This window comes from Naumovozyma dairenensis, chromosome 3, assembly GCF_000227115.2.
Source record: "Naumovozyma dairenensis CBS 421 chromosome 3, complete genome".
In the NCBI taxonomy this organism is placed as follows: Eukaryota; Fungi; Ascomycota; class Saccharomycetes; order Saccharomycetales; family Saccharomycetaceae; genus Naumovozyma; species Naumovozyma dairenensis.
Window position 1 is genome coordinate 345,960 of NC_016481.1, and position 15,654 is coordinate 361,613.

Sequence of the window (15,654 nt, forward strand, 5' to 3'; positions counted from 1 at the left end):
CCGATAATTTGTGTAGTGCAGCTTTATACTTTTATAACAAGAAGATAGAGAATTAAAGACAGCTCCCAGAGGAGAAAGCTAAAATAAATACTTGAACTGATTCAAAGTTGTGAATCTAATCAGAATAAACTAACGATAGAAAATACATGAACAACAACAATGCTCGTCACAGTTGCCAAAGGGGCAATACTATCTGTTTTATATATACTTTCATATTAACATATTCTCCTTGTAAAAATTTATCATGGAAAACGACGCGCATCATCAAAAAAATTGTGTAAAGCTCATCACATCACATATCATTTTTTTTTGCTCAAAGATTTGATATTTATGATCTGTAAGTGGAATCTTTGAATCAAGAAAGAACACCATTGATCTCATCTTCAGCTCGTTGAAATATTCTAGCACATTAGTGCAACCAACCCCTTCCATATCAGATAACAATTTTACAGAATACAACTACTTTGTGTTTTCCAAGGTAAGTTCTACAGGTAAGAAAAAGATACGACAGATCAACAATGAAAGAGGTAGTTGTCAGTGAGAATCCCAAAAGGATCAGTGGATTGGAATTCAGTGCCTTAAGTGCAGCTGATATAGTTGCTCAATCAGAAGTGGAAATATCATCCCGTGACTTGTTTGATCTTGAGAAAGGTAGAGAACCTAAGACTGGTGGTGCCCTAGATAAAAGAATGGGGGTTTCATCATCTAGTCTTGAATGTGAGACTTGTCATGGGAACTTGGCTTCATGTCATGGTCATTTCGGGCATATTAAATTGGCTTTGCCTGTGTTCCATGTCGGGTATTTCAAAGCTACAATTCAAATATTACAAGGGATCTGTAAGACTTGTTCTGCTATCTTGTTGAGTGATAAGGATAGAAGACAATTTTTGAACGAGTTACGTCGTCCAGGTGTGGATAATTTAAGAAGAATGGGGATATTGAAAAAAGTTTTGGATCAATGTAAAAAACAAAGAAGATGTTTACAATGTGGTGCATTAAATGGTGTTGTTAAAAAAGCTGCAGCTGGGGCAGGTAGTGCCTCGTTGAAAATTATACATGATAACTTCCGTTGGGTTGGTAAGAAATCAGCTCCAGAAAAGGATAAATGGGTTGGTGATTGGAAAGAAGTCTTATCTCATCATCCAGAACTAGAAAGATTCGTCAAACGTTGTTCAGATGATTTGAATCCATTAAAGACTTTAAATCTTTTCAAACAAATCAAACCAGAAGACTGCGAATTATTAGGTGTAAACTCGACAGTGAAATCAGGTAGACCAGAAACTTATATATGGAGATATTTACCTGCTCCACCAGTTTGTATTAGACCATCCGTCATGATGCAAGATTCACCAGCATCTAACGAAGATGATTTGACGGTTAAGTTGACAGAAATCGTCTGGACTTCATCCTTAATCAAAGCTGGTCTGGAAAAGGGTATTTCCATTAATAATATGATGGAACATTGGGATTATTTGCAATTAACAGTCGCCATGTATATCAATTCAGATTCAGTGAACCCAGCCATGTTACCAGGTGCATCTAGTGGTGGTGGTAAAGTAAAACCTATTCGTGGGTTCTGTCAACGTTTAAAAGGTAAACAAGGGAGATTTAGAGGTAATTTATCAGGTAAGCGTGTCGATTTCTCAGGTAGAACAGTAATTTCCCCAGACCCCAATCTTTCCATCGATGAAGTGGCTGTCCCAGATCGTGTGGCGAAAGTCTTAACATTCCCAGAAAAGGTTACACGCTATAATAGACAAAAATTACAACAATTGATTATAAATGGTCCAAACGTTCATCCAGGTGCCAACTATCTATTGAAAAATAATGAAGATGCAAGAAGAAATTTACGTTATGGTGATCGTGTTAAATTGGCCAAAAATTTACAATTTGGAGATGTCGTCGAAAGACATCTAGAAGATGGTGACGTAGTCTTATTTAACCGTCAACCATCCTTACATAGATTATCTATCTTATCGCATTATGCCAAGATTCGTCCATGGAGAACATTTAGATTAAATGAATGTGTCTGTACCCCATATAATGCAGATTTTGATGGGGATGAAATGAATTTACATGTCCCACAGACTGAAGAAGCAAGAGCTGAAGCCATTAATTTAATGGGAGTTAAAAATAATTTGTTAACTCCAAAATCAGGTGAACCAATTATTGCAGCTACACAAGATTTCATCACAGGTTCTTATTTAATTTCACATAAGGATTCTTTCTTTGATAGGGCCACTTTGACACAATTATTGTCTATGATGTGTGACGCAAATTTACAGTTTGATATTCCTCCACCAGCAATCATGAAGCCACATTATTTATGGACTGGTAAACAACTTTTCTCCTTATTAATTAAACCAAATAAAGACTCTCCCGTTGTCATCAATTTGGATGCTAAAAACAAAGTATATATTCCTCCAAAGACGAAAGCTTATCCTAATGAAATGTCAAGAAATGATGGGTACGTTATTATCAGAGGCTCCCAAATTTTAAGTGGTGTCATGGATAAATCAGTTTTAGGTGATGGTAAAAAGCATTCGGTCTTTTATACAATTTTAAGAGATTATGGACCTCAAGAAGCAGCTACCGCCATGAATAGAATGGCTAAACTTTGTGCGAGATTCCTAGGTAATAGAGGGTTTTCAATCGGTATTAGTGATGTTACTCCAGCAGATGATTTGAAACAAAAGAAGGAAGAATTAGTTGAAATCGCTTACGCCAAGTGTGACGAATTAATCGATCAATTTAATAAAGGTAAATTAGAAACCCAACCAGGTTGTAACGAAGAACAAACATTGGAAGCAAAAATTGGTGGTCTATTATCCAAAGTTAGAGAAGAAGTGGGGGACGTTTGTATTAACGAACTGGATAATTTGAATGCACCTTTGATTATGGCAACTTGTGGTTCTAAAGGTTCTACTTTAAATGTTTCTCAAATGGTGGCTGTTGTTGGTCAGCAGATTATTTCTGGTAATCGTGTTCCTGATGGGTTCCAAGATCGTTCATTACCTCATTTCCAAAAGAATTCTAAAACTCCACAATCCAAGGGGTTCGTTAGAAATTCTTTCTTCTCCGGCTTAACACCTCCAGAATTTTTATTTCATGCTATTTCAGGTCGTGAAGGGTTAGTCGATACTGCCGTTAAAACAGCTGAAACGGGTTATATGTCACGTAGGTTAATGAAATCTCTTGAAGATTTATCTTGCCAATATGATAATACAGTAAGAACCTCTTCAAATGGTATTGTCCAATTTACTTATGGTGGTGATGGTTTGGATCCTATGGAAATGGAAGGTAATGCAAAACCAGTTAATTTCAATAGATCATGGGATCATGCTACTAATATCACATTCAGTCCTGACCAGCATGGTCTATTACCATATCAAATCATGGAAACAACAAATGCTATTTTGAAACCTCTCGAAGATAGATTAATACGATATGATAACTTAGGTGAAATTGTGCCAAATGAGGATTCTACAAAGGCTGAATATGTTGATCAATTCGATGCCGAAAGAGATTTTTATAAATCATTAAGAGATTATATGGATGAAAAGGCGAAAGTGTTAGGTTCCGTTAGAAAATCTAGAGGTATGTTACCAATGGTTGATGAACCAGCTGAAGAACTGAAAAAAATGAACCCAGATGAACAGGTTCCTGAAACAATAAGATATTCTGTCGATCAACTTTATAAAATCACTGAAGACTTAGTCAAGAAATTCCTTGAGATTGCATTATACAAGTACCGTAAGGCAAGAGTCGAACCAGGTACCGCTGTTGGGGCCATTGGTGCGCAATCTATTGGTGAACCTGGTACACAAATGACATTGAAGACTTTCCATTTTGCTGGTGTTGCTTCTATGAATGTTACGTTAGGTGTGCCTCGTATTAAGGAAATTATTAATGCCTCTAAAGTTATTTCTACTCCAATTATTAACGCTGTCTTAGTTAATGAAAATGATGAAAGAGCTGCTAGAGTTGTCAAAGGTAGAATTGAAAAGACATTGTTATCCGATGTTGCCTACTATATTCAAGATGTTTACAAAGATAATTTATCATTTATCCAAGTCCGTATAGATTTGAATACCATCGAAAAATTACAATTAGAGCTTACGATTGAAGATATCGCCGTAGCATTAACAAGAGCGCCAAAATTGAAAATACTGACTTCAGATGTTAACATTATAGGAAAAGACAAGATTGCGATTAACGTCTTCCCAGAAGGTTACAAGGCTAAATCTATATCAACCGCTGCAAAGGAACCGACAGAGAATGCAGTATTTTACAGGATGCAACATCTTCGTCGTGCATTGCCTAGTATTGTTGTTAAAGGTCTTCCTGAAATTGCTAGAGCCGTTATTAATATCCGTGACGATGGTAAGAGAGAATTATTGGTTGAAGGGTACGGTCTGAGGGATGTGATGTGTACAGATGGTGTTATTGGTATGAAGACAACTACCAATCATATTCTTGAAGTGAACACTGTGCTGGGTATTGAAGCAGCTAGATCAAGTATTGTCGGAGAAATCGATTATACTATGAGTAATCACGGTATGAGTGTTGATCCACGTCATATTCAATTATTAGGTGATGTTATGACTTACAAGGGAGAGGTTTTAGGTATTACAAGATTTGGTTTAAGTAAAATGAGAGACTCTGTTCTTCAATTGGCATCTTTTGAAAAGACCACAGATCATTTATTTGATGCTGCGTTCTATATGAAGAAAGATGCCGTTGAAGGTGTTTCAGAATGTATTATTTTGGGTCAAACAATGTCTATTGGTACCGGTTCTTTCAAAGTTGTCAAGGGAACCGAGATCGCCAAGGAATCCTTGAAACCAAAGCCAACATTATTTGAAAACTTGACAAGTTCAAGATCTATCAAAATGAACTGATCTAGGGAATTTATATATATATATATTTATTGATATAGAGAAAACTGTACATTAATGAGAAAACTAAAATTGTAACTTTATCAGATATTATATCTTAATTGTTAACCTGTTCACCTTGTATAGGTGAAAAAATATAAATGTTAAAAGATGTTTTGCTCTTTTAAAACTTGGCCATGTTAGAACAAGATATGACTGGGTATGTGCTAGAGCTGAAGGTGAACATGTCGGTTTCATTACAGGTTGCACTGCGATAAAGCCGACTGCTTTCGTTAAATTGACTATAGATTGCCAATCCTATATGCGGAAACCGTGATATATTCTTAAAAAGGGAGTTGACAATTGTTACACAGCACATGATGGTTGGGCCTTGCACTAGAAGAAACAGGGGCTGGTGTGTTCACGAAGACAGAATTAGTACCTGTCACAGTTCGATTCACAGCAAGAAGAGCCCCGTTACAACTTATATTGCAAGGAACCAAACTATCGAGCCTACTCTCGAAGCAAGGAGAGACAAAGCAACATGTCCAACTTTTTAAAGGTTGTCAAAACATCTGGTTCACAACAGGGTGATCCAGATGGGTAATTTATTTGGAAAGCTGCTATGCAAGATAACAAGGAATTGTTTGAAGTTTCAGACAGACAATTTATGGCTGTTTTATATATATTGATAATTATTAATTAATATAATATTTTGAATATTACCTCTTTACAATTATTTCGAGGGTAACGCAGCCAACTGGTTGAGGAATACGAGCTTCAACTCTTATGGAGAATTTTAGATTACTTTGGATACAATGGATCAATTAGATAAGAATAATGAGATTGCTACTAATTTCCCCTTATTGATGCTACCACCAAAGAGTATTAGAACTTACAGGAAAAATACGTCAATCCCAGCTGACTTCAAAGACTCATCGTGGAAACTAGCTCGCTTCTTATTGCCCTTACAATTAGGATTGCACTAAGCTGTGCCTTCTCGGACCCACAAAACGTCTAAGAAGCTATCGTCATCGGAGAAGATAGGTCCATTATGTTCACAGATTTTATCTTAAATCCAAGATTTTTTGGTTTAGTTAGTGATATACTTAGAGACAATACCAATGGCAATCACCATTGCAATACATCATCAATTGTTTGTTTCACTTGTGGTCGTTCAGGTCATAAAGCTAATGACAGTAGAAACCCAAATGTAAACAACCTGGAAGACACCGTTATAACACTAAGTCCTACCGGAATGTCTAATACTATTCCAATTGGCGACTTGGGTTCAAAAAATTAATTAACTTGGTCCCCTGTAGTATATATCAATAAATTACATGTTTCACCAGAAAGCGACCGCTCTTTTCCTTCTTTTTTATAAACAGCTTTCATATTAGAAATGCCATTTATCAATAGCCATCCAAACATATTAGGTTCAGCATTGAAGTCAATGCTGATTATATATATATATATATATATGTATAATCAAAAAATAGATATATTATTTTAGGATCTTAGTGCCACTGTGTAATTCATATTTTAGTATATGAGTTTATTCGTGATCCAAAAAATTAAGCCCTGTAGGGGGCTCGAACCCCTAACCTTGTGATTAAGAGTCACACGCGCTACCGATTGCGCCAACAAGGCCTATTTCTGTTTTTTTATAGACTATAATGAATTTCACATCTGGTTTTCAATACCGGGTGACGATAATAAGACAATTCGAAAATTGCAGGTTTTGGCTTACCGATACAAGAACTACTAATTGATCCAGTTATTTTGAGCTTAACGCTGATTGACATACCTGTTTTCCTTTCCATGATTAAGGCCAGTATGTAGATGAAAGCAAGTTGATGTCCTCGCTTATTTATATATATATATATATTTCCAATAAAACCAGTTAACTACACCACACTACAGTAAGCAGTTCATCTTTTAGATAATTGTTTGTTTTAACCTCTATTAGTTCTGATACATTGTACAAGTAACTTATCAAATCTTGATTCTCTAACTATATGTTTATTGATTGTTTTTATAAGTCCTCCTAGGAATTTAGACGACAACATTGGATTCAGTAAACGAATATGCCTCGAAAAACTCTCTAAATAATTTGATTTGTAATTCAAGATCCGCCGCCCCACCTGTTTCCCTAATAGAATGCATACTTAATATTGGATTACCAATATCTAAAGTTCTGATACCTGTCTTGGAAGCTAAGATTGGGCCAATGGTACTACCACAGGACGAATCATTGGCAACAACAAACAATTGTAATGGTACTTTAACCTTATCAGCCATTCTTTTAATTAAGACTAAACCTGGTGAATTGGTCATGTACCTTTGGTTCGCATTAATTTTAATTACTGGACCAGCTCCAACATAAGGTTTATGTTGAGATTCATACTTACTGGCATAATTTGGATGCACAGCATGAGCGACATCACTAGATAAGAAGAAAGATTTTGCTGAAGATTCTAAAATTAATGACTTAAGAAGTGGAGCAGAAGAATCGGTACCGTCACATTTTAGGAAGTTTAGTCTTTCTAAGATATTAGGTAAGAAATTGGAATCTGCACCTTGAGCTGAGGAAGATCCAATTTCTTCATGATCAAAAGTAGCCATTAATCTTATACCAGTTTCTTCTTCGATTCTAGTCTCAGTGGCTAATGATAATGCATACATTGAGGTGAAACAAGATATCAAATTGTCCAATCTACCTGAGAAGACGAATTCATCATTGATACCACCTAGAGTTGATTTATTGTTATCGTATAAGACTAGCTCAAAGTCCTCAATATCTGAGACTGATTCAAGAGATAGTTCTTCGGCAATTAAATCCAATAATTGTTCATGATGTCTTTCAATGATAGACTTAATTGAAGAAAATTCTTCATTCGATAACTTATCGTCATGGTTGTGAATGTCTTCTTTATCGTTATTTTCGCCTTTCTTTTCACTATCTATTGTTAATCCAGCAATTGGCAATAATTGAGATTCTTTATTGAATTCAAATTTTTGATTCACGTCTCTATCTAAATGAATAGCTAAAGTGGGAATTTTCAACAGCGGTTTATTCAAATCAATTAATTTTGAAACCACTTTATCAGATTTTTTATCGAAAACCAAAACTCTACCAGCAATTGACAAATCTGAATCAAACCAAGAATGCCAAATTCCACCACCATAACATTCCACTCCAATTTGTAAATATTTTTCATTCGTTCTTTTAGAGATAGGTTTAATTCTCAAAGTTGGAGAATCTGTATGAGCACCAGTAATTGCAATTGGATTCCCAGGTGCCCATTTACCCCCGACGACAAATGCAATAATTGAAGAGTTATTTCTTGTGACAAAATATTTCCCTCTTTTTAAAACTTTGTCATCCCAAGATTCACGTTCAATTAGTTCTTTGAAACCATTGTTTTTGAAGTGAGTTTTGATATTGTCGACAGCATGATACGGAGAGTGAGATTCGTTTAAGAATTTCACAAATTCTTGTGGATAATTAATAGTTTGAACTGTAGTAGACATTTTCCTCAGACAATTCCTCAACATACAGGTATATGACTGTCTCGTACTTGTTATAGGTTATGTACATAAGGAGTAGCATTAACACATACGTATATAAAGGGATTATTTATCAACTTTGAATATATCTCTGAAAGTTTTGATGTTTTGATGTTCCCAATTGTTTCTGTAACGTTTCCAAGGCCTTTTAGCTCGCCCATCTCTAGTGGAAGTACAAAAAGTAACCCGTCATTCTGAATAAATAAATAATCTATGTAAAATATATATGATATATATATACTCAACAACTAGTTCCTTTTCATTATTGCCAATAAGGGCCCGTTCCTAAGGAACCTATAAACGAAGTTTTGTAACTTCAACGTTTTCTTAAAAGCAAGTTTGTATCAGGGGTTGAGATTCGCAATTGTGACACTCTTCAAAACAATTTATAGTCATATTTTGAACAGAGATTCAAAGGAATTCTCTTTATTTACGTAAACCCAACATTCGATATCCCGATTCTATTAAGTTGTATTCAATAAAGAAGATTGTATATCACATCCTGTTGAATATGCTTAAAATTTTTGAGCATAATACTTACGAATCTTGCTATCACTGACTATAAGACTTTTTGTTTAATGAAAAAATTCCTCAAGTAACCCAATTGGAACCAACAAATAACGATTAAAACAATGACTTGTAAAATTGACCAAAATCTAATCTTACTATTGGCAGCTTCACTCTCATCTCTAAAGATTGCCTCATTTTCTCTGATTTCTTTCTGTTCTTGACGTATTTTATTCAATCTGCCTATCAATTGGGATGTCCTTCTCTTCATTGATTCAACATCTTCTTTCCTTTGACTATCCAAAGAACTTACATGATCTATTTCTAATTCAACAAATACTCTTATCTTAGATTTAGTATCAGCAAAATAAGGCGTGAAACAAACTCTATGTTCACCATCATCTAGGGCAGTAAATGCAAAATCCCCCGTATGTGAATTCTTTTGATTTAAAACACGATGATTATTATCAAATGTTTCATCCACACTAATTGATACCGTAACATCTTGATCTTCTTCATATATACCATTTTTCTCCACAGATGTGTCAATATCCGCTATTAATAATTGACCACTTGATAAGTTTTCATAAAAGCACCTTACTTCACCAGAATTGGCATAAAAATAAATACATGAACCAAAGGAAGCCAGTGATAATAAAAGTGTAAAAACCCGGAGCTGCTGTAGTAGCATATTATAACGTTATCGTAATGGTTTCCTGAAGAGAGTATTGGGAGGGTAAGGTCATTTTTATTGCTTATAAAAAAAGCTAGATTGCTTGTTTGCGTTTTATTATTAAGAATTTAACAAGCATGTTTCTATCTCGAAGAACAAAGTGAAAAAACACAAAAATATCCATTTTTCATGGCGCTATCAAAATGAAAAACGAATGAAACAAATTTAATAACCAAACAACCATCTATCGGTAGACAAATATGCTTCCTAGTTGAAGGTGATTTTACGTTAATAAAATATATAGTTCGTAAACGATATTTACAGAATAAGCTATAATCAGATCAGATGAGTACCGAGAATCTCAGTGGGGGGAAGACTTTAAAGGAGGAGGGTATCTGTCTATCGCTCCAGTCAGTTCGATGTTACAATCACTAGTAAAGTTCTCGGAATTTGAGCTGAGTGCAAACTGCGTTTCTCTTAAAATAGACAATTCGTAATTGTGTAACTGGAATGAAACTGACTCGGCCCCAGGAATCGAATTTTGAGCCAAGATACCTTCCTCTAATTTTCCAATCCTCCATATTATATAATCTTTCAAAAAATTTAGAAAACTTGATATTGCCTGAAGGTACATATCATCCTCTAAACAGTCCTGTAAAATACCAATGGCTTCATTTTTAGAGACTACCTCTTGGCATATCTTATTATGATCCTTAGAGTAGAATGAAAAAGACCATGCTAATGGAGGCATGTTCATTATATCATTCCCATCTTGTTCTTTGTTCTCGATAGCTTTCTTGAAAGCCGTTACTATTGAGTCCTCTTCTGAATTACTTTTGACTTTTGATGTATCATTATGGCAACAAAAGTAGGTGAAAGTGCTATCTGTTTCCGGGTCATATTTCCAACAAGAGCCTGAATTACCTTCGAAGGAAGGGAGGAAAGGTAGTAATAAATCAATAAAGTTATGTGATGAATCATTAATATACCATTGAGAATAGACTGATTTTTCCTTTATTCGCACTAGTTGAATAACCGGATTAATTCCAAACCATTTGTAGAAAAGGCGAAGATTGCCATTTTGTAGGGATCCCTTGCTATTCTTCAGAAAATCACGATCGAAAGAGATGTTCCATACTTCATATTGTGATGTTTTCAAGGATGGGAAAAAGCCGTAAGTAAGTGCGAATGGTAGCACATTTTCGGTTTGGCCATAATCAATAAATATTTCGATGTCTCGTACATTGGTTCGTTTATACTTCTCTAAGGCACTTCTTTCTAATATTAAGATGACGTCGTTTGTCTCCCGATCAATATCGTAATGGGCATTTTTCAAATTTATATCATGATTAACAAAATCTAAGATAGGTACTAATGTTGTCATGACGGTACAATCATCTAATTCACGATTGATTTCTTGAGGAATTTCCAAACACCTTGATATTATAGCTCCATATATTTGTCGAATGCTTCCCATTGAAACGATTTGATTAGGAAAATTGTCCGCGAAAAAGGAATATAGTTTTTCAATAGTTTCTTCAGTGACAGTTGGTATAGAATATTGATAATAAGTACTTAATAAATATTTGTCAAATAAGGAAATATTATTAATTCTTGTAGGTAATAATACCGTATTCAAATAATATGTTAAAATTTTGGGAAGATCGTACATTGTTTTAAGGCAATCAAATAGAATAAAATAAAATGTCATAAAAATCGTTTCAGAATACTGAAAACTTTTCCTTACTAACTCTTCTTTGAATTTCTTAAACATTTCTTGACGGATTTTGTCTGTCTTTTCGAAAGCTTTAGTTGATGTGAATTGAGATGAATCCCTCACTAACCGTAAAGTGGTCTCAATATTAAATGTTGAGTTATGAGGGATCCTTAATAATATCAGGTCGTCATTTTTATGTGATAAACCCTGGACTTTTTGTAGATTAATATTTAATCCGTAGCCTTTACGACCATCAGCTCCGTTATCCAACTTTAAATGAACAGCAGGATGAACCTTAACATTAGCATTTTCTTGAAAGAATGTAAGAACTTCTTCCATAGTTGGTTGTTTCCAATGCTATCGAGCAATTAAAGTAGGTACTATAACTCTATCCTACATATATATATATCTCCACTTGTAATAAGCTCTCAGAATAATGTATTTTCGAACATCAGCTTCGATATCTATTTGATTTTAAGTTACTAAGGCAACAAGACTATATATATAATGTTTACATAATAAACAAGGGAAATCTCACTTACGTAAAAACGTTAACTTTAAATTGTAACGTCAACATTTAACCGTAAAAAACAGGTTTAATTTACCCTAGATAGACCCTAAGCCAAATTAAAAGGCCAGCCCTGTATAAGTGGTTAGGGTTCCCGTAGAAAATGATTTTGTTTTTGAAATTTCGAAAAATTTCGAAAAGATCAAAAAGTTGAAAAACAAAAGCAAACAGTAAATATTGATTTGATTTACGCATTTTGTTCAGGTTGTCAGTCGTTAGAACTGTATGATCCTCGAGCATTCTTTTTAAAGTACCTATAAAGTTACAATTGGCTACTGTTTCTGATTAATCTCTTATAACATCTGATTGTTTTTTTTGCTCAATTACTTAGAGACAGCCCAAATTTCCATCAAAAACAATTAAAGCAAACACAACTGACTTACTATGTCTGCTGCTGCTACCGCTACAACAACTGCACAACCACCTGTTGGTGTTTCCAATTTACCAAACCAACGTTATAAGATTGCTAATGAACGAGGCGGATCATTCACACTTATGGTTTGCGGTGAAAGTGGTCTCGGGAAGACCACATTTATTAACACACTTTTCCAAACGACATTAAAACATCAGGACGCACAACAACGTCGTTATACACCAATTAAAAAGACAGTGGATATAGATATAATTCGTGCCATACTAGAAGAAAAAAACTTCTCATTAAGAGTTAATGTTATTGATACTCCGGGATTCGGTGATAACGTTAACAATAACAAAGCATGGCAACCATTGATTGATTTCATTGATGATCAGCATGATTCATATATGCGTCAAGAACAACAACCATACCGTAAAGTTAAATTCGATTTAAGGGTGCATGCAGTACTATATTTCATTAAACCAACTGGTCATGGATTAAAACCTTTAGATATTGAAACGATGAAGCGTCTTTCAACAAGAGCTAATTTGATACCAGTGATTGCCAAATCTGATACTTTAACGGCGCAAGAATTACAAGTTTTCAAATCAAGAATTAGACAAGTCATAGAAGCTCAAGAAATTAGAATTTTCACACCACCTTTAGAAACTGGGAGTGTGAAAGATGATGAATCACCTGATTCTCCTGCTATGGAACATGCAAGACAATTGATTGAATCGATGCCATTTGCTGTTGTTGGTTCTGAAAATAAATACGATAATGGTCAAGGGACACCTGTAGTTGCAAGACAATATCCATGGGGGCTCGTTGAAATTGAAAATGACTCTCATTGTGATTTCCGTAAATTAAGAGGATTATTATTAAGAACATATTTGTTGGATTTAATTCTAACTACTGAAGAATTACATTATGAAACGTATAGAAGATTAAGATTGGAAGGTGGTAACAGTGAAGATCCCAATTTACCCGTTAAGGCACCAGCTAGAAAATTATCACATAATCCAAAATACAAAGAGGAAGAAAATGCATTGAAGAAGTATTTCACTGATCAAGTTAAGGCAGAAGAACAAAGATTTAGACAATGGGAACAAAATATAGTTAATGAAAGAATCAGGTTGAATGGAGATTTAGAAGATATTCAATCTAAGGTAAAGAAATTAGAGGAACAAGTTAGGAATTTACAATTAAAGAAACGTTAAATTTAGAAGGTAAAAGAAAATATTTCATTTTATGCAATTTCATAGATTGTTATATACCCATTACTCAGTTAGGCTGTCTTGTTCCTTTACCCTTGCCATTATTATCAAACATTAAAAAAATGTTGCGTGCGACACCGATAGACACTCATCTTTTTATATGACATTGAAAAATTGTTTTATATTTTCCAGGATCAATAGACTATTTACATGTCTAAGTAGTATATATATCATAAAGAAAAGACATCTTTTTATCATTCAATGTTTCTTTGTGAGATGTTCTTTAACGAGCAACAGTGATTTAAACATATTTAAGTAATTGAGAATCTAGCAAAGATCCCAGAAAAGAATTCTTAATAAAAATAGAAGTTATTTATATTAACATGTATTGTTCATTATGTTTTTTTTCATAAAATATAATGTTATACATTTTTAAGAATAATATATAAAAAATAGATCTATATTTGACGTTAGTTAGGATTCGAAGCTCGAATATGAATGGAGGGGATTTTAAATTAAATGACTAATAAGAATAAGCAAAGAAATATAGAATAAGCATCATAATAAACTGTTTCTTTAAAAAGTAATAATCGATAAGCTTATTCTAGTTCAGTTAAGTATTTTTCAGCATCTAAACCTGCCATACAACCAGAACCGGCAGAGGTAATAGCTTGTCTATATCTTGAATCTTGAACATCACCGGCAGCGAAGAAGCCTGGTACAGAAGTCAAAGAAGAACCTGGAACAGTCTTAATGTAACCAGCGGCGTCGGTATCAACTTGACCAGCAACGATAGAAGTAGCTGGGTTATGACCAATAGCGTAGAATAAACCATTAGCTTCCAAATCAGATTCTTGGTTAGTTTGAACATTCTTAATTCTCAAACTATTCAAGAATTTACCATCACCTTTAGCTTCCAAAGTAACTGTGTTGAATAGGACTTCAATCTTTGGGTTTGTCATGGCACGCTTTTGCATAATAGTGGATGCACGTAAATGATCTTTTCTAACAATCAAATAAACTTTAGAACCATATTTAGTTAAAAATTGAGCTTCTTCACAAGCAGAATCACCACCACCAATGACAGCTAATGGTTTATTTCTAAAGATTGGAACAGCACCATCACAAACAGCACATGCTGATATACCTTGCTGCCAGTAAGTTTCCTCACCTGGTAAATGTAATCTCTTTGCAGAAGCACCAGTGGCTAAGATAATAGCATCTGTGGTAATTGGTTCTTGATCTTCGTTGAATTCAGTCCAAAGTTTGAAAGGTCTAGAAGATAAATCAACTTTAGCGACCGTTTCAGTAATGATGGTTGTACCGAATTTCACAGATTGTTCTCTCATTCTGTCCATTAATTCTGAACCTGTTAAACCTTCTGGGAAACCTGGGAAATTTTCAATTTCAGTAGTAGTGGTTAGTTGACCACCGGCAGCGATACCGTTAGCCATCATACCTTCGTATAAAATAGGCTTTATTTCAGCTCTAGCTAAGTAGATAGCAGCGGTATGGGCAGCTGGACCTGAACCAATGATAGTAACTTTGTTGTGAACCATTCTTGTTGTTATTGTTGGAGTATTGAAAAATGTGGGGAGTAATTTGAGTTTTGTTGTTTGTAAGTTTAATAACTTGTTTTTTTGTTTGATGATGATATTCATTATATAGAAGAGATATATTATAAAATAAGGGACACAACCGATGAGAAAAACATTGTTGAACAACTATTTGCTTTTATATGTTTTCCTTCTTTGCTTGAATAAATGTGACATTAATGCTCAAAAAGTGTGGACACCTTATTGGGAAGATCAGCATCAAGTCATTTGTGCGGCATTCTCTGTGGGTGGAAACCCGTTATGTAATCTGATTTCTCGAGCTTTTTTTTTTTCGTAAAATTTCAGTCGTTTGGAACGGAACGATTGAACTTTGTCAGAAACCCCACCCCAAAATATGTTAGTAAAAGTGCTGGGAGAAGGGAAGTTAGTGAGTGTTTTTTACAAATTTTTCTGATGGCTGGAACATTTCACAGGGGGAGAGATTACTAAAGTGGAAGGCCCAGACCTCTCTCGCCTATGTAAACAGGAAGAAAGTGCTAAATAAGGAGAAGGACTGGGAGAGTCACTTACGTACGTACGTATGAACGAGGAAACATTAGGTGTGTTATGTATGT

General features: G+C 34.6%; 6 protein-coding genes and 1 non-coding gene across 7 annotated transcripts; 2 read left to right on the forward strand and 5 right to left on the reverse strand.

Annotated features, from left to right (window-relative positions):
- Positions 1-518: 518 nt before the first annotated feature.
- On the forward strand, positions 519-4,901 carry RPO31 (DNA-directed RNA polymerase III core subunit RPO31; the record flags this gene model as incomplete). The annotated part of the gene is made up of 1 exon (XM_003669018.1): positions 519-4,901. The coding sequence occupies one exon, from the start codon at positions 519-521 to the stop codon at positions 4,899-4,901; it is 4,383 nt and encodes a 1,460-aa protein (XP_003669066.1).
- Positions 4,902-6,454: 1,553 nt separating this feature from the next.
- NDAI0Ctrna3K lies at positions 6,455-6,527 on the reverse strand. The gene has a single exon. It is a non-coding gene; the product is annotated as a tRNA-Lys (tRNA).
- A 405-nt stretch (positions 6,528-6,932) lies between these two features.
- APE4 (aspartyl aminopeptidase) lies at positions 6,933-8,435 on the reverse strand (the record flags this gene model as incomplete). Its single annotated transcript, XM_003669019.1, has 1 exon — positions 6,933-8,435. One exon carries the CDS (start codon positions 8,433-8,435, stop codon positions 6,933-6,935), a length of 1,503 nt encoding a protein of 500 aa, XP_003669067.1.
- Positions 8,436-9,006: 571 nt separating this feature from the next.
- On the reverse strand, positions 9,007-9,645 carry ERP5 (Erp5p; the record flags this gene model as incomplete). Its single annotated transcript, XM_003669020.1, has 1 exon — positions 9,007-9,645. One exon carries the CDS (start codon positions 9,643-9,645, stop codon positions 9,007-9,009), a length of 639 nt encoding a protein of 212 aa, XP_003669068.1.
- Positions 9,646-9,988: 343 nt separating this feature from the next.
- CTM1 (cytochrome c lysine N-methyltransferase) lies at positions 9,989-11,683 on the reverse strand (the record flags this gene model as incomplete). The annotated part of the gene is made up of 1 exon (XM_003669021.1): positions 9,989-11,683. The coding sequence occupies one exon, from the start codon at positions 11,681-11,683 to the stop codon at positions 9,989-9,991; it is 1,695 nt and encodes a 564-aa protein (XP_003669069.1).
- A 613-nt stretch (positions 11,684-12,296) lies between these two features.
- Positions 12,297-13,487, forward strand: CDC12 (septin CDC12; the record flags this gene model as incomplete). The annotated part of the gene is made up of 1 exon (XM_003669022.1): positions 12,297-13,487. The coding sequence occupies one exon, from the start codon at positions 12,297-12,299 to the stop codon at positions 13,485-13,487; it is 1,191 nt and encodes a 396-aa protein (XP_003669070.1).
- A 596-nt stretch (positions 13,488-14,083) lies between these two features.
- On the reverse strand, positions 14,084-15,145 carry TRR2 (thioredoxin-disulfide reductase TRR2; the record flags this gene model as incomplete). Its single annotated transcript, XM_003669023.1, has 1 exon — positions 14,084-15,145. One exon carries the CDS (start codon positions 15,143-15,145, stop codon positions 14,084-14,086), a length of 1,062 nt encoding a protein of 353 aa, XP_003669071.1.
- Positions 15,146-15,654: the final 509 nt, after the last annotated feature.